The 24343-nt window shown below is 42.8% G+C and overlaps 1 protein-coding gene across 5 annotated transcripts in view; it reads right to left on the bottom strand.

Moving 5' to 3' along the window:
- HYOU1 (hypoxia up-regulated 1) overlaps positions 1–24343 on the bottom strand; it is a 210247-nt gene that overhangs the window by 153650 nt on the left and 32254 nt on the right. For all 5 annotated transcript variants that reach the window (XR_014978996.1, XR_014978997.1, XM_085645895.1 and 2 more), the window contains exon 5: positions 3955–4109. Coding sequence is in view for 3 of the 5 variants with exons in the window: in XM_085645895.1 (XP_085502021.1) it covers positions 3955–4109 (155 nt within the window). In the remaining 2 variants the exon portion in view is untranslated. The remainder of the gene's footprint in view (positions 1–3954; positions 4110–24343) is intronic.

Genomic DNA, 24343 nt, shown 5'->3' on the forward strand with positions numbered 1-24343 from the left:
ATCCTATTGCAAATAAAGAATGGATTAGTGGCCGGCAAATGTTAGGAGACAATCTGGGGCACTCCACAATTATTTTCGTAATAGTCGGATCTAAAACATTCTGCAGAAAATTCATGGTTTGAGAAATATCCAATTCCTTCGCATATACAAAGACCACCCTTTTAAGCCTTTACATGAGTCTGAGAGCAGTCAGAGGCTATAGGGAATCAATTGTAACACATAGTTTACTACTGGTGACTCGGTGCAATGAAACTGCTGCACTTCACCTGGTCGACTAAATACTCCCTTTTAACCTGCACTTTTTTTTAGGGCTCTTGGCTTACTCCAGGAGGCAGTGCTCACCTACTGTAAGAAAGTGGCTCTGTATATACTGCACCAAAGTCAGGTTCAGTGTGCACAGAGTCCACAGTCCCCAGAGATTTGGCAGAGGTTAAAGTTAGATATAACCTTACTGCTCGACCAAGCTACCACTTTAGAAAGTACCGGAGGACAGTGTAAAGCATTTGTTGTACACACTCAGTCAGCAAATGGTCTCACACACTCAAGAACTGAACTCTAGGCCAATGGTTTTGTATATAAAAATATATAGTCGTTTTATTTTAGAACCACAAGTAGGTATCAAAATACTTTCTAAGAATGAGATGCTTAAGTTAAAAACTTCCAATAAGCAATAGACTTTTAGATGCAATAGTTACAGTTGTTGCAATAGGCAACACAAGTTAAACACAATTATAACATTGAGCTCAATGGGAGTTAATTAAATGCAATTTCATTTACTTTGCGTATGATTTTCTTACTCCGGGTTGGATTCTAGATTCAACCCTGGTGCATTTCCTGTAAACAGTTGAAAGAAATCGTTTGTTACACAGGCGATTTTTAAGGAATATTTGTATGTTTCAAAAATCGACACTTTGAAGAATTTCTGGCAAAAACCAGGCCATGTTATCCTAGGGAGGCAAATCAAGTTATCGGTAAGTACAGTTGTAATTACTTTTCAGGGTCAGTGCTGGGCACCAAGATCCAGCACTGGGATCTCTCCTGACAACAGGTAAGTAATTTAGTTTGTTGTTCGGCTGATTTTTAGTGAATATTTTAAAGTTTAAAAACTCGACACTTAGAAGAATTTCCAAGTGAAACCAGTCAATGTTACCCTATGGAGAAAATGTAGGTTATCGGCTTTCAGGTAAGTACTTGACTGGCAGAGTTAAGGTTCTGGGCATAGACTCGGGGGTCTCCCAGGGTCAGATAGGTGCAGCTGTTACACCCTCAGCGGCACAGCGGCAGCCGGGTGCAGAGAGAGTTAGGCCCAATTCTAGCCTATGGCGGGCAGGGGGCCTTTGGTTGGTGGCTGCTAGCAGGCAGGCCACGCAGCTGTGGGAGCTGGGCTCTTGGTCACTCACACAGGGCAAGTGGGGATGTAAGATAGGATAGATGTTACACTTCCAGGGGCACTCGGGCGGCTGGGTGCTTTTGAGCCGTCGGGCGCTCAATGTATTTCAATGGAGAAGCTGCAAGATGAACAAAGGCTGCAAGCTCGGGGACGGAGATTCTTCAGGTGCGACCACCACTTCGAGAGGTAAGTTGGGAAGCTGTAGGTTAGGTAGGCACACAGGAGTTGGGCACAGGGGTGCCTTTTGGCGTCGGGAAATCTTACCCTCTGCTGGTCGCGGTTGGAGGGGTCCCTGGTTCTGAGGCTGCAGCGTCGTCAGGAGCGTCAAGGAGGGTCCTTGGGTGCTGGATTCTTGGTCACAGTCGCCAGGGGGACGTCCTCGGGGTCTTTGTTCACTCAGGCACAGGCCGGGCTCAGCGGGTGCAGAGTGTGCTCGAGTTGCGGTTCCTGGCTTGGGACCAGGGGTTGTTGCTGGTTTGAGCAGAACCACTGCTCGTGGGAGTCCCAGTCTTTTAGAGGAGCAAGGCAGTCAAGTCCTCCGGGGTATTTGAGCTTGCTGACCAATGGAGACGCCGGGATTTAGCAGGAGCAGGTTCGAGGGTCGACAGGCCTGTAGGGCTGGGGCCAAGTCAGTTGGTGCGGTCCTCTTGTTAGCAGCTGCACGGCAGGTCTTCTTTCTTCTTATTCTTCTTTATTGTTTCAGATTTGGGCTCTGAGGAAAAAAGGTTCAGGGTGCCACTAAATACTAATTTAGGGGTGTTACAGGTAGATAGAGGTCAGGGACCAATGGGTCCCTTCCCTGGGGTGAGTGGGCGGTGTGGCACCCTCTAGACGTTTGGCGGCGCACGTTGGAGCCATGTCCCTGGCCTATCTTCAGGCATCTGTAAGAAAATACCTGTGCTGACACGGGGCGCATTGCGTCACGGAATACCTGACAACATGGGCAAGCCAGATGCCAAACAGTCTAAACTCTCTTTTGAGGGCAGGCGTCATACTCGGCAGGGAGAGCCTGCCCAAGATGCAGAGGGACAGTCTACACTGACAGATGAGACCGGAATATGGGACAATGATATCCGCGAGACATTATGTCTACCTCATACCACTCTCTTCTTCCATGGCCATCTTCTGTCTATCCCCCTGCCTTCATGACCACATCAGTCCCACCAGTACAGACACCTGATCCCTGCTCTCAAAGAGGTCTCTGATTTTACCGTGACACAGTCTAGCGTAACCCCCATGCAGCCCTCTGTGTATGTCCCAGATCAAACAAAACCAATCTGTAAAAAAAGGTCAGCCTGATTGGAGCAGGAAACAAATCCAGGAAAGAGTCAAACAACTGCTAGTATCACACACAGAAATACAGTCTCTCACCAGTTTTCTTTATTTTATAAGAAACTGAGAAACCTTCCTTTGGCTGGCTGTGCCTATGCTGGTGGGCACATGGACCAAGACATTCTTGGAGGGAAGAAGGCTTCTGATCATACACAGTCCTGCTTCACAGGTCTGAAGCTCAGAGACATCATCAGCACCACCAACTTCACCTAAATATATATACCATTTAGTCCAGAGGCCTAGGTTGGCAGTTGACTCAAAGGTCCAATTGGAGAATGTATGTGCAGGCCCCAGTTGCCAAAATATATAACTGGTAGTCTCACAAAAAGTAAACCTTCATCTAAAGTGAACACATACATTCAGTTGAATGGACTGTCAGTCATTCAAGAAGGACATACAAGAAACTCCACACTGACCCACGAGCAAGTTAGGACACTTCATGCATGCCTCAAACATCAAGAAAGCAAAGACTGCAGTTATGAGAGACTGCACAGGTGTTAGATGGAGGGAGCATGTAGGCCTCCCTGGTTAGAGTTACAGGTAAAAAAAGCCCTCTATTTAGGACTATTGGTTATGCCGACACCACTCTCAGAGTGGGCACAAAGCCCAGTAGCCAACACCAAAAAGAGGAATTCTTTGGGTGTCTCCTTGACATCAGCACCCAGCTCCAATATCACTTAGACCATTTGAAGGCTGTGCGTTCTGTGGGTTCACAGGACTGTCTCATTCACGGAGTGAGAAAACACATGGCACGGTCTCAAGCACATAACAGGATAAGTCTGCTCAGCATCTTAAAGTTTTGCAGAAGACTTTTGATTCAACATGACTACCAGTTATACCCAACAGTCACATCTAGAACGCAAAACAAACATTTGAGGGGCATCTTCAAAGTACACTATAGTACCAGCAGTAAAACAGCAAATGTTCCAGGTTGCACCTTGGTAACTTGGACTATTAGGCACCTCTTAGTGCTCTCAAATGTTTTGAACCACTTACTCAGGAGCCAAGGGTGGAGAATGTGTGAACGGACTGTAAACACTTCTGCATGTGTGAAAAGAAAAAGAAAAATCAAGTGCACCCATTGAAACTATATGCGGCTTCCTCCCAGGGACACTAATAATAGACCTATTTAGTCCCCAGAGTCCCGTGAACACCTTGGCGAGTGATCTCAGCCCTCCACTTGGTCTCACCCTCAACCCTATGGCCAACTTCACCATCAAGGAATAACTTACTCAGACAGCTTAAAGAGCACGGTTCCTCTGCGATCATCCTTAACTAGTTCATGTTCTGGGAACCTTGCACGGTACACATCAACCTGCGGGTTGTCAGCTTTCTTGCCAAGCAGATCCTGGAAGTAGCGGAAAGTCACCTTTGGATTCTTCATAGCCTGCAGGACACAATGTACATGAACAACTCAGAATACACTAAGTCATCTCTGTAGAGACAGAAAATGTGAAACAGGCTTAATAAGGAATGAAAGATTTAGACATTGTGGAGCCCTAGTCTCTAGGACACTCATAAGTGGAGCATTGTTCAATAAGGCAGTTAAAGGGGGCATACAATATAGTCACTTGAGTGAGAAAGGACTTAGTCTCTTTTTTGAACCGCGAGACAGAGGTGATTCCCCCGATATTTGGTGGAAGCGCATTCCAAATTCTTGGCGCAGCTCCCGAGAATATCATTCTATTCACCCTTATTATCAGGTCTATATTAAACTAATTTTGAGGAAGGTCACTATGAACAACAGCTAAAGAAAGAAGTGTCGGACATACATTTAAAAAAAAAAAAAAGTGGATCCTCCCAATCCTAATAACTACCAGTCAATAACAGAACTACCAGCAATTAGTAAAGCATACCTAAATCATTTATCACATCCTACTAAAATGATAATTAGTCATGATTCAGGGCACATCTAACAATGTAAACCCAGTTCTAGCATGCTGGAAAACCAAATATTTTTCCTTATCTCAGATATGGAAAATATAATGTACTACATTGCTATAAGTATTGAAGCGTACTTATGGGAGCCAATGTTTTATAGAACTATGGCAACAATGTATAGGGAAAGGATCTTTCCTTCGCAGTCCACGCAATACCTTTACCATGAAAATGTAAGCATACATCAGGCAAGTGGTATGTTCATAGATATTTCAAACAAAACCGTTTCAGGTATAGAGTGCCAAATAAATTATGCAAAATAGAAGGCAGAGAACTCTGGGTAGTCCCCAAATTTAGGTGCAGAGCAGCTCCTATATAGAGCACCCTTCACCACCATCGGCACTCTGAATCTGCTCACCTCAAATGTCTGTTTTTCTAGTAGAGTTTTTAACCATAGGATTGGCACAGTGCCATCCACACCGAGCTAGAAAGGAGCAAAGACTAAGCATTGGATTAGCAAAGTGCCATCCATGCCGAGCTGTAAAATGACAAAAACCTTTTACCACATACATATATTATACACTTATACAGACACACATATACATATAGATTCACTGAAAAAACCATAGGTTTCAGGGACGTTATAGTTAGTTGGACATTTGACTCATATAAAACCAGAGAAATTCGCCTGTTATAGTTGGTTGAGCTAACTCGCGCGCCCGCAATGCACTGGTGATGACGTCACATATTACATCACTCATAACATGGTCAGTGACATCAATGACGACATCTCAAATGACATCACTGAATGTGTGTTTCTGTAAAGTTTAAATATTTATATATATATATATATATATATATATATACACACACACAAAAAAAAAAAAAACATAGGTTTCACACATGTTATAGTTAGAAATTAGCATTTAAAAAACCTTGCAAATACACTTAAAAAACCATAGGTTTCACACATGTTATAGTTAGCTGGACATTTCACTCGTAAAAAAACATTGAAATTCCCCCGTTATAGTTAGTTCAGATAACTATAACTCGCGCGACCGCAATCCTCTGCTGATGATGTCAGATATTACATCAGTGTATTTAGACACTTATTTACCCATGTCTTCTTCCATTAATTTTTAGTTATACATATATTACAAATATTTTTTTTTCAGAAAGACACATGTCAGTGATGTAATATCTTTTAAATGCTAATTCCTAACTATAACGTGTGTGAAACCTATGGTTTTTTCAGTGAATTTGTACGTTTTTTTAAATGCTAAGTTATGTATTTTTTTTTTTTGTAAGTTTTTTTACCGTGCGCGTACCGTACGCGCACGGTGCGCTTCTCGCACCGTGCGCGCGCTGTGGGCACTTGGTGTGCGTTGTTCATGCCGTGCGCGTACCCCGCGATTTTTCGCAAAAATATTTTTTTTTTTTTTTTTTTACCCTTGGGGGTCCTTCAGTGACCCCCTGACAAAGGCTAGGGGGTCAGGACCTGTCCATCCTGCCCCCTTCTCACGTTTTCCCCCTTTGTTTTTCATTGCCTCAGACTGCGAGAGACAAAATGGCGGCCGACACTTCCTGATTTCGACCGATTCGAATGTTTACTGACATCTAATAACCAATCAGAATTGCGCTCGCGCACGTCACCGTGCGCGTACGGTATGCTTACCGTACGCGCACGGTGCGCGCTTATAGATATATATATGCTTTTAACTGCAATTTTCTCAGGAACTAATGAACAGATTTACACCAGACCTGCAAAAGGCACATGCCTGACCTGAGGACTACCTCTCTGCAAAATTTCAAGTAATTCTGTTCAGCCGTTCGGGCTGTAGCTTGGACTTAAGGTCCTATGGAAAAATGCATGGGGAAAACGCGGTGACTCGTCAAGTGGGGGCTGAGAAAAAAGGGGGGGTCCTAAAACGCGTTTTCCCCATGCATTTTCCCATAGGACCTTTAGTCGAAGGTACAGCCCGAACGGCTGAACAGAATTACTTGAAATTTGGCAAAGAGGTAGTCCTCAGGTCAGGCATGTGCCTTTTGCATATATGGTGTCAATCTGTTCAGTAGTTCCTGAGAAAATTGCAGTTAAAAGTACATAAATATCTATATGCGCGCACCGTGCGCGCACCAAATGTGCGCGAGCGTAATTGTGATTGGTGGTTAGATGTCAGTCAACATTCGAATCTGTGGAAATCAGGAAGTGTCGGACGCCATTTTGTGTGTGGCAGTGAAAGAGAAAGGTGGAGAACGTGAAAAGGGGGCAGGGTAGAGTTCCTGACCCCCTAGCCTTTGTCAGGGGGTCCCTGAAGGGTGAAAAAAACATTTTTTTTTTTTTAAAACATCGCGGGGTGCGCGCACCCCCCAGCTGCCATTTTGAGTTTTAGAGGCAGAAGAGAGCTAAAAACACAAGTGGAGAACGTGAAAAGGGCGCAGGGTAGAGGGTCCCTGACCCCCTAGGCCTTCTCAGGGGGGACCATGAAAGACCCCCAAGGTCCCAAAAAAAAAAAAAAATGTATAAATATCGCGCGGTGTGCGCACGGCGGCAAAAAATTCATTAAAAAAATAGAATTAAAAATCAAGTTTAAGTGTTTAGATGTTGGTTGGCTCTAAAAAGAGCCGTTGTGTTAATTGAGTTTTTTTGTACCTACAAGTAAGTTTATCAACACTAGCATCACAAGGTCATAGAGTGCTCTTAAATATAAAGGCTAATGAAGCGGCAGTTACTTTTGTGATCAAGGCCATCTGGTGGCCGAAACGCGTAATGGCGTGTTGTGTGGGTGCTGATCTTCATTAAAACCTGTGAAGCACGATTTGGTGTCCGTGTGCTTCTTCCTCGCCGTCAGGAAGTGGGAGACAGCTTTTTGGAACTCATATCAATCATTCGGTAGTGGGTCTGCTACCGTTCACGGATCCCCTCGAAGATTGCTGGCCGCCGCTTTCAGCCACTGCATGTCCTGTATTCCTGGTAAGGAAACAACGTGGCGGCCCCCCGTGCGGACTACACATCCCAGAGTGCCCTTGGAGAAGCATTGCCGGACGCAATATTCCGACGCAGCTGTTGGTGATTCCAGGCGATTTTCTCCGAAGTCGGCCCACGAGGATTTCAGACGCGCACGAGTAACGAGGTAGTGCTTCTTTATACAATTGATCCGGGAACCCCTGGATTTCGACTAAAAGACAGTACTAACACCCCACAAACATGTCCAGTAACGCCCAGCGGGACCGCGAGGCGGAGGCTGAGGAACTATTTAGAAACTTGATGTCAGCTCCCATGAGACGCACAGATGAGGGCATCAACTTAACCACGGATCCCAACCCGGATTTGAAGACATTATTAAAATCACTTGAGAAATGTCAACGGAGTGAAATGACTAAGTGGTGGGAGGAGATTTCACTGACCAAATATGTAGAAGCTGGTCGGATCCCACGAGGGTCGAGGATTATGTTGGCACCCAACTTTGAGAACATCCACCCAGAAATGCTAGTGGAGTGGGCGGACAACAATCTCAACGAGTCTATGAACGCAGTCAAAATTCTTATCAAATACGCCCGAATCGATCGTGATGCGCTAATTAAGAAGATAGAAGAGATCAACGAACAACTTAACAGACGACCAGAAAAAGAAGAAATACTTAAACAGAGAAAAGAAATTGAGGACAGGATCAACAAACAACAAGAGAAAATCAAGTTGAGGAAATTACGCAAGTTCACCAGGGACAGAGAAGATTACGAGCTTGGGCAGATTTTTACTTTTGATCGCCGCTATGACAGCGCAAGGAAGAGACGCTCGGACAAACTGGCCACTACCACTACCACTCGTGAAGTATCCAATAGTAGTGAACAGTGCATGCCAATAGAATCAGATACAGGTGACTGTTTCCTTGACCAGTGGCAGTGGCAGCGAAGGCGAGGAAATGGTCCGGGGTTTCTCGAAGTCCAGCATCTTACAACCCGGTGAAGAGCTAAATTTTTTAGCCGAGGACCGCCGTCAGACCCTGAGGCCGCGGAATCCACAAGTATCCGCAGGGCAAGGCAAAACAAAAAACGCAATGCCAGAAGAAAGGCCCGCCGCGCAAAGAGGCAGAAAAACACAATGGCGAAGATGCTAAACGGTGGTCAAAACAACAATAACACCATAGTGAATCTTTCCAAGCTCGAACTTACTGCTGCAGAGGAAAATATCCTATCTTTAGGTCTCTCGTACTGCGCTGGCAATAATTTCAACTACTGCAAAACTAGAGCGGATATGTTCAATTTCACAATAAAGTTGAAACTAAAGAAATTTTTCACCATCAAAACCGGCAACAAAACGAATGCGGTCCCCAATGACAACACACCAACTTCCAAAGAATATAATCTGGAAGCAGCCGATGCACATTTACTCATCACCTTGGCTGATATAAATAATATGGACTCTGATTCCCTCAGTCAGCCAGTTGACACACGGCCCTCACAGGACAGACTTGCATCAATTATCGGCACAGAACCATGTGCCGGGCTGAGTCCATTTAGAGGCAAATCAAATTTTATTCCTATGATGCCGAAGGACGCTGTTGATATTTTTCAAGAGATGGTGACCAATGATTTAAAAAATCTCTATCGGGCCACAAGTTCTAACAGCAGGAGAATAAAACAACAGGATTTACAATATAAGAACTTGATTCAAAAATTGAACAATAATCCCGGCCTAGTAATTTGCATGTCTGACAAGGGGGGCAATGTGGTCATTTGGCCCAAGGAAGAATACAGAACTGAAGTAAAAAGGCAACTTTCGGACACGGACTGCTACGAAAAAATCAGCATGAAAATCTACAATACTTCAAAGGAATCCCTGAAGAAAATGTTACATGCCTATAAAAGGCAGGGATTAATTTCAAGCCATGAATTTAATTTTCTTTTCAATGAGTTTCCGATTATTCCCACATTTCGCCTGATACCAAAAATCCACAAAGGAGTGAAGCCGGTACCAGGCAGACCCATCATTTCATCTATTGGGAGCATCAGTGAAAATGCGAGTAAGTATGTGGATTATTTTTTGCAGCCATTAGTCCGTGATTTACCAACTTACGTTAAGGACACTGGTGACTATCAGGAAACTAGCTAAAATTCAATGGCGTGAGGATTTCTTGTTGGTGACTCTAGATATAGAGTCCTTGTATACTAGCATAGAACACGATACAGGAATTGCTGCCATTAAACATTACTTGGACTGCAGACCCATCAAATTTTACAGTCATAATGCTATGCTTTTAGAACTTATTCACTGGGCATTGAACAATAACTATTTTATGTTTGAAAATGATTTGTATTCCCAAAAGAGGGGAGTCGCCATGGGAGCTTGCTTCTCCCCCAGCTATGCCTGCTTGCATGTTGGCTGGTGGGAGGAGCAGGTTCTCATGGGAACCCATGCTAATGTGTTCAGATCCAAAATTGCAGAGTGGTTCAGATACATTGACGATGTTTTTATGGTTTGGAAAGGTGATCGTGAAAGTGTGATAAATTTTATTGAGGTTTTAAACAATAATATTTTTAATCTCAAATTCACTTTTAACATAGACAATACATCAGTGGAATTTTTAGACACCAAAATCACGATTATTGAGAACCGAATAGAAACATGTCTGTATAGAAAACCCACCGCTGGCAACTCTATCTTACACGCCAGCAGTGCCCATCCACCACACCTCATAAAAAGCATCCCCTATGGGGAACTCCTCCGCATTAAACGTATTTGCAGTATACCGGAGGAGAGAGCCAAATGCTCAGAGGAGGCAATGAGTAGGATGAGGCAAAGAGGTTACTCTGAGGGGATCCTCAGGGAAGCCAATGAGAAAGTGGAATCCATCCCCAGGGACTTACTGCTTAAAGATAAATCGGTCAACATGAGCCAACACAATTCAGTTGATACCCCTGATAACGCAATCACCAATGTACCACGTTTGATTACAACATTTAACAAACAGCACCATAAGATCAGGGCCATTGTTAATAAAAATTGGCTGATTGTGCTAACTGATGGAGTTTTGGCCACAACGCTACCCCCTAAACCAGTACTGACGTTTAGAAGGGCCAGAACCATGAAAGGGGAGCTCATGAGACCAAACATCCTAAGCCATGTTAGTTGTTATTGGTTAAAACCCAAAAATGGGTTTTTCAAATGCACCAGTTGCAGAGCGTGCAAATTTGGTCAAAATACTAACTACTCAATATTCAGTCCCATTCAGTGTTAACCCCAGACAAATCAAGGGCCACTTTACTTGTAGATCTGAATTCGTGGTTTATGTCCTTTTCTGCACATGTGGCTTGAATTACATTGGGAGCACCAAATTACAAGCCCATGTCAGAATTTTACAACATTTAAGGGCAATTGTGAATAATGACTCTAGCTACCCAGTAGCACGTCATTTCAGAAAACACAATAATGATCTCAGTTGCCTGAAATACTTTGTTGTCGACAGTGTCCCCGCACAGCGAAGAGGGGGCAACAGAGAGAAAGCTCTAAGACAACTCGAAACCAAATACATACTCTCATTCGACAGCAAAGCACCCACAGGGCTAAATAACACTGAGGACTTACATAATTTTATTTGAGTATTTGCAGGCTACACGGTACAAAATATTCTTTTAATACTCTTAATATTTGATTAAGATTTACAGCGTGTGCATTGGCAATCCTGCTGACCGAAGCCATTTCACTGACCAGTTCATGTATTTAACCTGTATCCTCACCAATTTTACATACATTGTTTATTAATATTGTTTGAGAGCAGACTATTTATCCAGCCGTCTGAATTAATTTGTTCCTTCTATGTCTTGTTTGTTTTTCTTTCGAATCTTAAAGGGGTATAGTTTAGGAAGTGAAGAGAAAAAGAGAAAAAAAAAGAAAAAAAAAAAAAAAGAATACACAAATTTCTTCCTCGAATGTTGGAGCGTTCCAGTTCTCCATATCCAATGAATCTTTCAGTCAGGCTCCTTTCATCATTATGTGTATTATAATTCAGGTGAAAGCAGCCCCATCAGACATGCCTAGACATCATACCGTAGATACATTATTCGAAAGATTAGGGGGTTTGCTGAACTCATTATGTACATGTCAATATGAAGACACACACATATATATATGACAAGTGTTTTAATGCCTTCTCCCCGTTTTTGTTTGCTTTCTTTCCTCGCGTGTTTTGCTATCCTATCATTATTTGCACTTTTTGACCAGTTTTCATGATGTTTCCATAGGCAAAAGATCTTACGAAGCAATTTTGGGTTTTACGAAATGATTTTGTAATTTGACATAATTTTAACATTTGTTGAAAAATTGTAAAGAATTCAGACCGTGTATTAGTTAACTGTATGAATTAGGTTTATAATATAGCTGCTATGTGTGTATATATAATGCATTTGTTTGCATTTTTCACCACTGTTGCGTATTTTGCACCTTTGCATTCTTGCACTTTGAAGGCACATTTTGCACTTTAATAATCAGGATTTGCACTAACAATCTGCGTATTTGCACAAGCTAAATTTGCACCTTTGACTCATGGAACTTACTGTGTTTTTACATGGTCTGGACAGTTTCCCAATAAGTTAAAAAAAGTTCCAAACAGACATCATCTAATATTATCACTGTGGAATTTCATAGACCCATGCTGCTACAATTACTATTATATTCTGTATATATTGTATTATTACATTTGCCATGTAGACTAGAGTATTTTTTCTATGTTTATCAACACTAGCATCACGAGGTCATAGAGTGCTCTTAAATATAAAGGCTAATGAAGCGGCAGTTACTTTATGTGATCAAGGCCATCTGGTGGCCGAAACGCGTAATGGCGTGTTGTGTGGGTGCTGATCTTCATTAAAACCTGTGAAGCACGATTTGGTGTCCGTGTGCTTCTTCCTCGCCGTCAGGAAGTGGGAGACAGCTTTTTGGAACATATATATATATATATATATATATATATATATATATATATATATATATATATATATATATATATATATATATATATATATACATACACCAAGGTGTATTGAAGAGAGTGAATTTACGAGTCCCTGAATGGATTATTTAGTAGGTGCGTGACTGACTGTGAGTGAGTGATTGAACATGTGTTACTGAATGTATGGGTTAGTGACTAAACTGTGGGAAAGTCTGTATTAGTGTCTCAGTTGGTGTATAAGCGGCTGCATGGGTTGGTGAGTAGCTACACGAGTGTCTATATGGGTTCTTGAATTGTTGTCTGAGTATCTGTATGAGTGCCTGAGTGGGTGAGTTGGGGGGGTGACTGTGCAGACTGTGCATACATGTCTGAGAGGGTGATTCACTGGTTGTATGGATTCAAAAGTACATCTGTGTTGGGCTGTAAAGTGTGTGTATGGGTGTGTTGGTGAGTGAATGAATGTCTCACTAATATATGTGGAAGTAACTACATATGTTTTAAGGCAGTATATGTGAGTGCTGGAGTATATAAATCACTATACATGAGAGCAAGTTATTTGAAGAGTGGGTGTATAAAAGAGTGTCTGCCTGTATCAGTGATTGTATAAGACAGTAAGTATGTGTTAGTATCTGCATAAATAAGTGATGTGGTGTGTGTATAAATAACGCAGTTGGTGTGTAGAAATGTATACATGAGTAAATGGGTATGTGATTGATTCTTTGCATGACTGACTAGGTGTGTGAGTAACTATGGATGAGTGGCGGACTGTGAATGTATGTATAGGTTTATGAGTGCATATTATAGTACTGTATTGATGAGTAACTGCATGTATAAGTGAGAGGATGAGATTGTAGACCTAGGAAATAGTTGGTGGTATGTAGTATCTGGCATTGTTGTGTGTATGGTTTCAAAAATAGTAGTCTGTATTTTAGAGTGTGTGTATCAAAGTTTATTAGGCCATCAGTATGTGCATCAGATTATAATGTGGATGATGTCATCAGTGATGTCATTTGAGATGTCACTGACCAGGTCATGAGTGATGTAATATGTGACGTCATCACCAGTGCATTTCGGACACGCAAGTTATAGTTAGCTCAACTAACTATAACGGGCAAATTTCTCTGGTTTTATACGAGTCAAATGTCCAACTAACTATAACGTCCCTGAAACAAATGTTTTTTTCAGTAAATTTCAAAGTTTTTTTTTAAATATTAATTTCATATTTATAATACCTATATTTTTTCTGTAATATTTTGGAACTCTTATCCTTTTTTTTTAAAATTTGAAAAATTAGGTAATGTTTTATATCTTGCCAAAAAAGTATGTATATCTGGTTTTTTTCCTCCAGAAAACTGAAGTCCCGTACCGGTAGTGTACCAAGCTCCATCAGCAAGCGAATCCTATCCACCATATTGCTAAACTCGTAAACCATGCACATTTCGTATCCGGCGGGCTCGTGGCACTGCGTCTGCCGTAACATCATATACATATGTGGTCGCGCCATCTGCTACTTTGATATGCAACGGGATCGCAGTACCAAGCCGCACCTTACGTCATGTACATATGGGGTCACACCCGCTGCGCGTTGCGTATGCGACGAGCGCACGCTGTCACACCCTGTGTTACGTCATAGACGTATGGTGTTGTGCCGAGAACGCCATTCCCTCATTCTTTTTTTCCGTCTCAAAACTATATCTAAATAAGTTTAAAGTGTATATGAGAACAAGCAATAATCTAAAATATTTTAAACATTTCTATTTTTCTAACTGTAATAAACTTATATTATGGTAAATATATTTTCCCAAAATCGCGTCGGGTGCGGCCTCCTTGCGCGCTCGGTGCGCGATTGCCATGTGACCTTAAAGAAAAGCATTTGATTGGTTCATAACATTTCCCATTGTAACAGTTGGAGGACCCCATCCATTTTAGTCATTCGCTCTACAGCGTTTGATGAGACTGAATCCCGCATACTCGGTAAGAGAATACCCACATAGTCAACCGCGCATACTGTAACTTATTTTTTTGCATGTTTAGCAACAACGTTGCCGCAAGTTAACTCCAACAGCTTCACGTTAGCCGCTTGATACTCCACGACCATTATCGGCACAAACCACAATGTCGCTATAACTTTCTGCTAACAATCAACGGCACTCTGCACAACTTGCTAGTCGTTAGCATCACAACACGTTAGTCACACCCTATTATCTTTCACACTTCACAACCCGTTATTCGTTAGCATTATAACACATCAGTTACATTCTATTATCTTTTACCGTTCACCCACGGGCACTTACTTACTCGTTTATATTTTTCCACTGTTTCTGTGTCAGTCACTCAGTTTTCACCATCACCATTTCTCCGTGTTATGGTTTTATCGTCACTCGATGCTTTTTCAACAACTCGCGTTTCACCATTTTTCTTAAACATGCACATTGTATTATATCCTCGTTTAGTATAAATATCGTATATTCATGATGTATATAATTGTTTATAGATCTCCCCTGATGAAGGCAACTTCTGCCGAAATGCATTGGGAACGATTATGGGAATGATCATGTAATTATAAATTACAATGGAGTTATCGTCATCTAAGGATTAAAACTGCCAATTGTTCTTCTATGAACGAATAGAAAACAATAAAAGCTTCGCTTCAAAAACAACTCAACTTGTGATGAACTACTTCTACTAAACAAGTTAAAAACCGCACTCGCGACCTTTAGCCAGTGCCTGGGGGACACACCCCATATTATTGGGGGTGCTTTTCAATGTTGACTTGAGCTGCTCAGTTTGCCATACGTGAAGCAACAAAAATCGTGTGCGGACCCTGTGATGATTTATGCGTGGTGCGGACAGAGCGCACTGGAGCAATGTCTTAAGCCTACAGGACTGCGTCATCTACAATAGCGACACGATCTGAATTGTGAACACTGCTGTCTGCAGTGTAAATTGAAGGCAGTAGTGAGCACAGTCTTCCATGAATACTTTTTCTCACGTCCTCTTCACAAAATACAACATAAATTACACAAAACTCTGCAATAAATAAATCAAAACAATTCAGATTGCGATCTCTGCTGTCCACTGTGTACACTGTTATTCAGTGTTCTTTACCACTACCAAGAAGAATTTGGTCATTGTACTAGACCTATAAGTCATCTTAAAGAACTTCAAGCAAGTATACAAAAACGCTATTGTGTATATTTCAATAGACGTTGTAGTTAGTTGCCTACTGGATTGTGTAATTAAACAATCACCAATCGATCTGAATTGTAAGCCCTGCTGATCGCAGTGTAGGCCAGAGGCAGTGGTCATAAACGCCTCACAGCCAAGTGCCGTTGGATTCAGAAGCACAGAGTTGGTTGCACCTGATCGGAGGGGGTACACACATATCATCACAAACTTTAACTTCTGACATCCTCAATCACAGAATCAAGACCCTGTTTCACTGTTCGGACCTGCTGTACCGCAGTGTAGTCCAGCGACTGCAGTCAGCCAACCCCCATAATCATGTGCAGCACTTGGCTACGTAAGCACAGAGTCTGATGAACCTCAACGCGGGGACTTCTGTGAAAACCAGCAAGCAGCAGGTAATATCGGACATCGTCTATTCTGGGATCAAGTCCCCGTTCCACTGTTGGGATCTAGAGTTGGTTACAGCTGGTCAAAAGGAGTACCTTCATCTGCACTCTCAGATGCAGTTCGAACATCGTCCATTGTGGGATCAAGACACCGTTCCACTGTCAGACTACTGTGTTAGTAGTATACAGAGCACTCCACGGTGCTGGGCCTCAGGCTGGGGGCTGTCTGCCTGTGTCGCAGTAGCAAGCGTTGATCTCAGGAGCCTTCCCAGCTCACAGACTTGGGCCCAAGAGCTTCTGCCAGCACGTGGTGGGCCCTCTTTCACATACGGCGGTGTCGAAAGGTGAACTGTGGGGCATATGTGCGTCGCAGCGGCCATGACGGTTTCTGGGTACCAGCAGGCTGAGAGCATTATTCCCGCAGCCACCTTCGCTCACAGCGTCAGCCTCGTGGCGGTGTAAGCTGCGCAGACCTGACAGACATGTTCGCCATTCCGGAAGAGAACCACGCCCAGAGAAACGTGCCTTTTATTCATACCCCTACCCTTGCGTACGCCGAGCCAGCCCACTATGCTAAAGATTTGGGGAGAGGGGGTCACGTACGAGACGCACTATGTTTTCGTAATCTTCCCTAGCGACTGTACTATCATGGTTGTGTCCACTGTCCACCTCACTCAACAGACCATCAATGTATGTTGACATGTACATGTCTGTGCTCTGCATACTCAAGTCTGTCCGGCACATCCCCTCACCACTTTGCATTGTATACTATTATCATCGAGAATCACTTGCCACCTTCGCACATACTTTGCTCCCATCTCTCCCAGCTTTCTGCATTGTGTGGCAGAGGTGCTATGTTTGGTTTGTGTACATGGCTAGCCACGGTTCTCACAGTACGTAGTGTTGTTGAGTCTGCTAGGTGTACATGATTATATATGGTGGCACGTTTATTTACGATCAGTAGTTTCTCCCATTTACATATCTCTGTCTTAAAGAGCATACCGAAGTTTTTCTCACAGGTGAAAAGTGGGACCATAATAGCAGTCATTCATTACTATGCAAGAATGTCCAACTGCACAACGCTTCTAAGCTTACAGACCCCAATCTTGCGTGCTTTCTTAAAAGCATGCCAACTCCCACAATCAGACCAACATTCACAAAGCTTTCTAACGGCAGTAATCTGCTTCTTAATAACATGGACTGCTACGCAATGTGAGCCGGCATACCGTATGTCCTTACTGTTTCAAACCGGATAACTTCCTCTGGCAATCTCTATTCCCACCCACACAAAGTAACTCCCAAAGTTCAACTTGGCCTTCAATACCTACTTTGAAAACAGATTTTATTAAACGGAGCAAACTGAAAGCGCTTTTGTTTCAAACAGAAGTGTCCCTCACTTCTCCAAAAGTAATTTATCGATTGCAGATAGCATGAACTTCAAGTAGAATACACTCCTTTTTAAATACAAACCTTCCATTACACTTTGTGAATTGTAACACAATTTTCAACACATCCGACATTGAAGGTCTGGCACACTTTTTTTTTTTTTTTTTAACACTGTCTCCTCCAGCCTTCTCACAGGCTTTCAAACTGTCTTTAGTCTTAAAGACCAGACTTCATTCATTCGATCATCTCTGGAATAACAGCAACAGTGCCCATAATTCTCGCTCTGTTTGCGGCCATCCTACTAATATTTTAGCTGGTTAAAAATGGCTGCGCTCCCTGTGGTAACAAGCATGTCCGACAGACTATGCCTCTACGTGAAGCTACATCAATACCGTGAAAAAAATGGAACAACTTTTCGGCTGCCTGCCTCCATCTATTATCGGAGCCAGCTGCAACATGACATTTATTTACACATATACAATCCGCGTGCAACCATCTTTTTATTGCAAAACTTGCCCAATCAACTGGCGAATGGATCTATGCCTTACCAACATCCCAGCAAAGGCTCACGATATCCAGCAGGTAATGGAGTATCTTGAAAACCATGAACTGGATTGTTCAGGCAGTGGAGCAATGGCGGACGCAACGCAAAATGTATCCTGGCGGAATGGGATTTCTGCGCAGCCGCGAAAGATCTCCTGCAACGTGCGACCATTGACATCATCGCAGATTGCCTGCCAATTCAAATTGCCGCTCCAACATTCGAGAAACATTACTGTCCCTTCGAGGATATGAATTGGATTGCTTCGCTTTTCTTGCATGATGGCAACAATCGCCTCTTGGAACATTACGCACCTCAAGACGCTGAAGAACTTCCGGACTGCAATCTCCAAGACTCTTAAGTATTTCACTTTATTCTTGGATTGATTTTTTCCAACTTTTTCCTATTACATTTTGTAATACACTTCAATTGAACTATTTTCATATAATAACTTTCTAAGTATGCTTAGGCATTTAAACTCAGTTTTCATTATTGGCCCTTACGTCTCCAAACTAACCAGGGATGGATGATTTATGGCCTATGCAAATACGCTATTTACTTGCTAAATTAGCCTAAACCCAACATCCATTTTGAAACCTTATCTATTCTTTGTACACACGTCTCTCTGCCTGCCATCCGCGAAGCCCTTTCACACAAATTAGCTCCTCCTCAGCCCACGAGCTGGCAATCAAGATCAAAAAGCACGGCATGGTTTAGGAACTGGTTGGCACAGTGTGGTAATCGTATCCTACCTTTATTTTCATTCTACAATTTACAGTCATTCATGTCTAATAAGTATTGGTTATGTCACATGGAACTGTAACATGTAATGTGGAATTTACTTGATGCCGGAGCTTAGATTTGAATACAGCAGAAGCGGTTGGAGTTTGCCACAGCTGGACGCCTTAGCTCTTGCACCAGTGGTTCCATTTATGGCACTTAAATAAAGACACTTTTTATATAACTTGCAGACGCCATCACTTTATCCCACACAGCCACTTTCTTAAACACACCTAATTTCACCATTTGTCTTCTGTGGCATTGCAACATTCTGCATTATATTCTTCGATTATTTCCTTATTCCTGCTTGCTAAAACACTCCATTCGAGTCTTCAGACCAGTAGGAGTGAGTAGTTTGCTTCCCACTCCCGCTGTAGTCTAAACCCATACCAACACCCCTTGCACAGCTATGCTACAGCGGCCAGTATGCTACAGCGCCCAGAGCACATCAGTTTACAGCAATCTGCTCACGGTTTCATCCCAGAGTGTACCAGCATCTCACCTCAGCACCATCTCACTCTGGGCAACACAGCACTTTAACACTGCTAGGGGTGAATACATCGCTTCACACTCCCTGTGTAGCACACCCTAACCACCCCACGGAACTCACAGCGCTCCTACCCTCCTCTTTTTTGCCCTTTTTTCCCCCCTCTTACTCGCTTCAACAAAATCACAAAATGGCTGCCAAGACGTGCTAGTTGCAACCGCTCACAGCCAATAAGCAACAAGCTCGTGCTCGTAACCCCTCAGCCAATCATAAGGCAGAATTCCCAAATATCAATATCTGTAAATTTCGATATTTCTCCAAAACTACTGAACGGATTTACACCAAATAAACAAAAGCATGCTTTCTAGACCAAGACCAGTCTCCCTGCCAAATTTCGGGTAATTCCGTTCACCCGTTCGACCTGTAGCCTTGTCTAAAGTTTCCTATGGAAATTAACTTGGAGAAAACACGTTTTGGGACCCCCCTTTTTTTAATGCCCCCCCTTGACGAATCACCCCCAAACTTTCAATATAGGAGCAGATATGAACAAAGAATTAGTTTGGAAAATTTCATGAAGATTCATCAAACGACACCAAAGTTATAAGCAAAACAAAAAATGCTCTTCCTATGGAAAGTTGGTCCCAACTAGAACTACCTAATGGCGACCGCCAGTAGGATGGATATAATATATATATATATATATATATATATATATATATATATATATATATATATATATATATATATATATTCAAGCTCAGAAATGCGGAGCACTCTCGGGACGTTTTCTGTTGTAATTTATTAAGAGCAAATGCATTTCGGCCTTTAGCCTTCCTCAGTGCTAATCAACTTAGCACCAAACACGTTGCACATTTAAATACAATCACAGATGATTTCATTGGAAAAGCACTCTGTCATGGCCAGCAACGAAGGACAAGTCAAGTTCTCAGTATGATACCAATCTATCTGGCTGCCATGTCAGCGTGGACTTTACTGCTTACAGCCTTATGGTAAATGTTTTCGTTTTCTCATAGTTCTCTGTCTTGTATAGACTTTAGTGGCTGCATTTCTCTTGAATAGAACGAAAGTCAAGTTTGTTAAATGTCACTTACGCACAACATGATTCATGCAGTCCTTCGTAATGACACCAGCCACTGTGCCTCCAATTACTGGTGCTTTTTTAGCTGTCTTTCCGTCCCACGCCACTGCCCAGGTTTAAAATGTTGCGCATTCCTGCAGGGTAAAGTATTGATTACTTCATTCCTTCCATTAAATAATCGACAGCATATTCAGGCTGGCAGGATAGTTCTCCATTTCTCCTCGGCGGTTCAAACAGGAATTTACAATGTACGCTCCAAGTGTCACCCAGCTGCTGAACTCTTATCGGACGGGTGCTGTTATCCGCTTAACGTGTGGGTGAACTCACGTGAAAATATTCAAGCTCCGAAATGCGGAGCACTCTCGGGACGTTTTCTGTTGTAATTTATTAAGAGCAAATGCATTTCGGCCTTTAGCCTTCCTCAGTGCTCATCAACTTAGCACCAAACACTTTGCACATTTAAATACAATCACAGATGATTTCATTGGAAAAGCACTCTGTCATGGCCAGCAACGAAGGACAAGTCAAGTTCTCACTCACAGTGTTTGTCACCATCCGGTTTATTGAGGAAAACAGCGTCTTCAATCCATTATTCACAAACTAAAGCCTGACGCGTTTCGAGGCCGGAGCCTCCTTTTCAAAGGCAGCTTGATAGCGAGTGAGCAGATAGGCTTCAATTACGTGTTTCCAAGCATGTGATTAATTTATACGCCCCCCAGTGGGCTGATGCTTAGTGCAAGTGAATTGCGTGCTTGCTGGAATTTGTAGTCCAGTTGTCTTGAAGCTCAAAGTCATTTATTCCCCTCAGTGGGTTTCCGTTCTCATCCGCAGACATTTCAGCACATTTTTCATACCTTGAGTAGGTCTTCGGATTCTGCGCCGTATTTAATTATTCCACAGACACTGTGCTGGAAAACAGGCGTTGATGCAGTTCCCGCCTCTCAGCCCCTCTTTGAATTCCGAGGCGGTGCAGTCCTTCACGGCAGGGCTGCCGTGGTTTAAGTGTTCCCTCAAATTGCCCAAGCATTCCAAGGACGCACTCACAGTGTTTGTCACCATCCGGTTTATTGAGGAAAACAACAGCGTCTTCAATCCATTATTCACAAACTAAAGCCTGACGCGTTTCGAGGCCGGAGCCTCCTTTTCAAAGGCAGCTTGATAGCGAGTGAGCAGATAGGCTTCAATTACGTGCACGCAATTCACTTGCACTAAGCATCAGCCCACTGGGGGGCGTATAAATTAATCACATGCTTGGAAACACGTAATTGAAGCCTATCTGAGGCCGAAGCGCACCGAGCGCACACAGCGCGCGCACGGTGCGTGAAGCGCACCGTGCGCGCAGGGTGTGCGCACAGTGAAAAACCAGAAAATAAATACATAACTTAGCATTTAAAAAACCGTACAAATTCACTGAAAAAATCATAGGTTTCACACACGTTATAGTTAGGAATTATCATTTACAAAACCTTGCAAATTCACTTAAAAACCATAGGTTTCACACATGTTATAGTTAGCTGTACATTTCACTCGTAAAAAACCAATGAAATTCCACGTTATAGTTAGATCAGGTAACTATAACTTGCGCGACCGCAATCCACAATGTGTAATTTCAGATGTCATCATTGATGTCATGAGTGATGTCACTGACCATGTCATGAGTGATGTAATATGTGACGTCATCAGCAGTTTATTGTGGGCGCGCAAGTTATAGTTACCTGATCTAACTATAACGTGGAATTTCATTGGTTTTTTACGAGTGAAATGTACAGCTAACTATAACATGTGTGAAACCTATGGTTTTTTAAGTGAATATATATATATATATATATATATATATATATATATATATATACATACATACTTTAAGAATTATGGGGTGGGTAAGGTTACTGGGTGTTATGAGTGTGTTTAGGGCATGGGGGCATTGTGTGGATGGGACGTTTTTAGGTTTCGCCTAGGCAGCGCGCATGCGCTGCTCTAGGAGGGCCTTTTGCCATCGGTCTTCACTTTTCAAGCACTGCACTCGTGCTTGTGGCGGCATCCACCTTGCGGGAGCGAGCAGCGGCACGCCACAAGCACAGCGCTTTAAAAGTGAAGACTGCTCTCACAAGCGCGCGCCACTCACGGGCTAACCTCCTGCTCCCTACCTCACCTCCATGCGGGTTTGTTTTTGCACTTCGTCTCCACTCTGACAGAAAGGAGTGCTCTGTAACCACCTGTGCAGTTGTGTTTGCTAGCCAGAAAATCGGCGGTATCAATCATGGTAATAACTTGAAAAAAAATCATGCGTAACAGGTTTTAGGTTTCCATTCCAATTCCTTCCTAATCTTCCCTTACTAATTTAACTTAGAACGTTCTGTTTTTTTTATACCGTGAAATTGTATATTTTCAGGCGAGGTCTTTCCATTTGTAAACAACTCTTTTTAATGCCCCACTCTCGTCTCAGCTGTGCCCCGCGAGCGCACCACTCGCAGGCTCACCTTCTGCTCCCTACCTCATCTCCATGCCAATGCTTGTTTGTTTCGTCCTAAACACGTGCACATGAGTTGGATTTTCACGTTCATGGGACGCGGGCGGTTACACCTCTTCAGCTGTTGCCCATTTACAACTCGATCTCTACATTTCTACCCGTGAAACTGCAAAGAAGAACAGATAAGACCTAACCAGCCTCGAGGCTGTTTGGCTGGCATCAGGGAAATAACGATCAGGGTGCACTTGCGCTGACGTAATTTCTCCGAAACCGAACCGGAGATGAGCCGATCGGCTCATTTCAGTTTTACTTTCTACGTGCTAAGGGGGCTATCTCTGCCATCAGAGCACGTAGAAAGAACGGAGAGGTATGATCCCTGCGAGAAAAATGGACGAGACTTGGGTAGGGAGTTTACTGATAAGGAATGGACTTCGGTACTGGAATTCCCAAAAAGACTGTCCAGAAATGCTAAATTTAAATCCATACAATATATGATCTTACATAGGACTTATCTTACCCCACATCGCCTTAATTGTATATACCCAGACGCACAAGTCCCCTGTCCTCGATGTCAGACGCCTGACGCAGATATTTTGCATATGCTGTGGGAGTGCCCGCGCCTGAGGGAATTCTGGCACACAATAGGGTACCTGGTACAGGAAACGTCGGGCACTTCTGGACAACAGCAGAAAGCTGCTTATTGGGACTGCAACGTCGCTCGAAAGGACAGAAAGTACGGTATAGATTTGCAGACATGGCGATCCTCATAACAAAACGTGCCATCACAATAAATTGGAAATCAACCTTTCCCCCTACGCCACTTGCCTGGCATGCAGAAATGACCCGATGGGGTGTGGCAGAGAGTGCCATTATTAGAAAAGAAGAACTCCGTGGGTTGCGTAAAATACCCATTTCTATGGAATGGAATCAGATGCTAGAAACACTAAAGGCCGCGGACACAATGAGGGCCCCCTGCTCCCCAACATATATCATCACCACCCCCCGATGTTGCTGTTTGAAAAACGAAGTCCTTACAGTTTCATACATTATATAGTATCTACCAATTAGGAATTCGTTGGTATATACAATAGCTAGAACAAACATCATATACAGGAATATGTGACCCTGACCCGGGATTCAATTTACATGGGTGGGCCAGGAAGACAGGTAGGGGGGGGGGGGGGGAGGGGGAGGAAGAAAACAAGTTGGGGTTTTGTTAGAATATATTTGTTTGGATTCTTTTATAGCAGTAACACCAAGCATTGTAAGACTGTATATGTATCAAAGCGGATAATTCACCATGCACTAATAAATAGACTGTCAGATATTAGAAGGAACATAATATAACATTATATATCACATTGTTAGATATAAAGCACTAAATGATCTAATTTTTTTTGTCCGCTGACTAATTACTGTAACGAATATGCTATAATATACCTAATAAAAGCAATAA

The sequence above is a fragment of the Triturus cristatus genome, chromosome 3_1 (assembly GCF_964204655.1).
Source record: "Triturus cristatus chromosome 3_1, aTriCri1.1, whole genome shotgun sequence".
Classification (NCBI taxonomy): domain Eukaryota; kingdom Metazoa; phylum Chordata; class Amphibia; order Caudata; family Salamandridae; genus Triturus; species Triturus cristatus.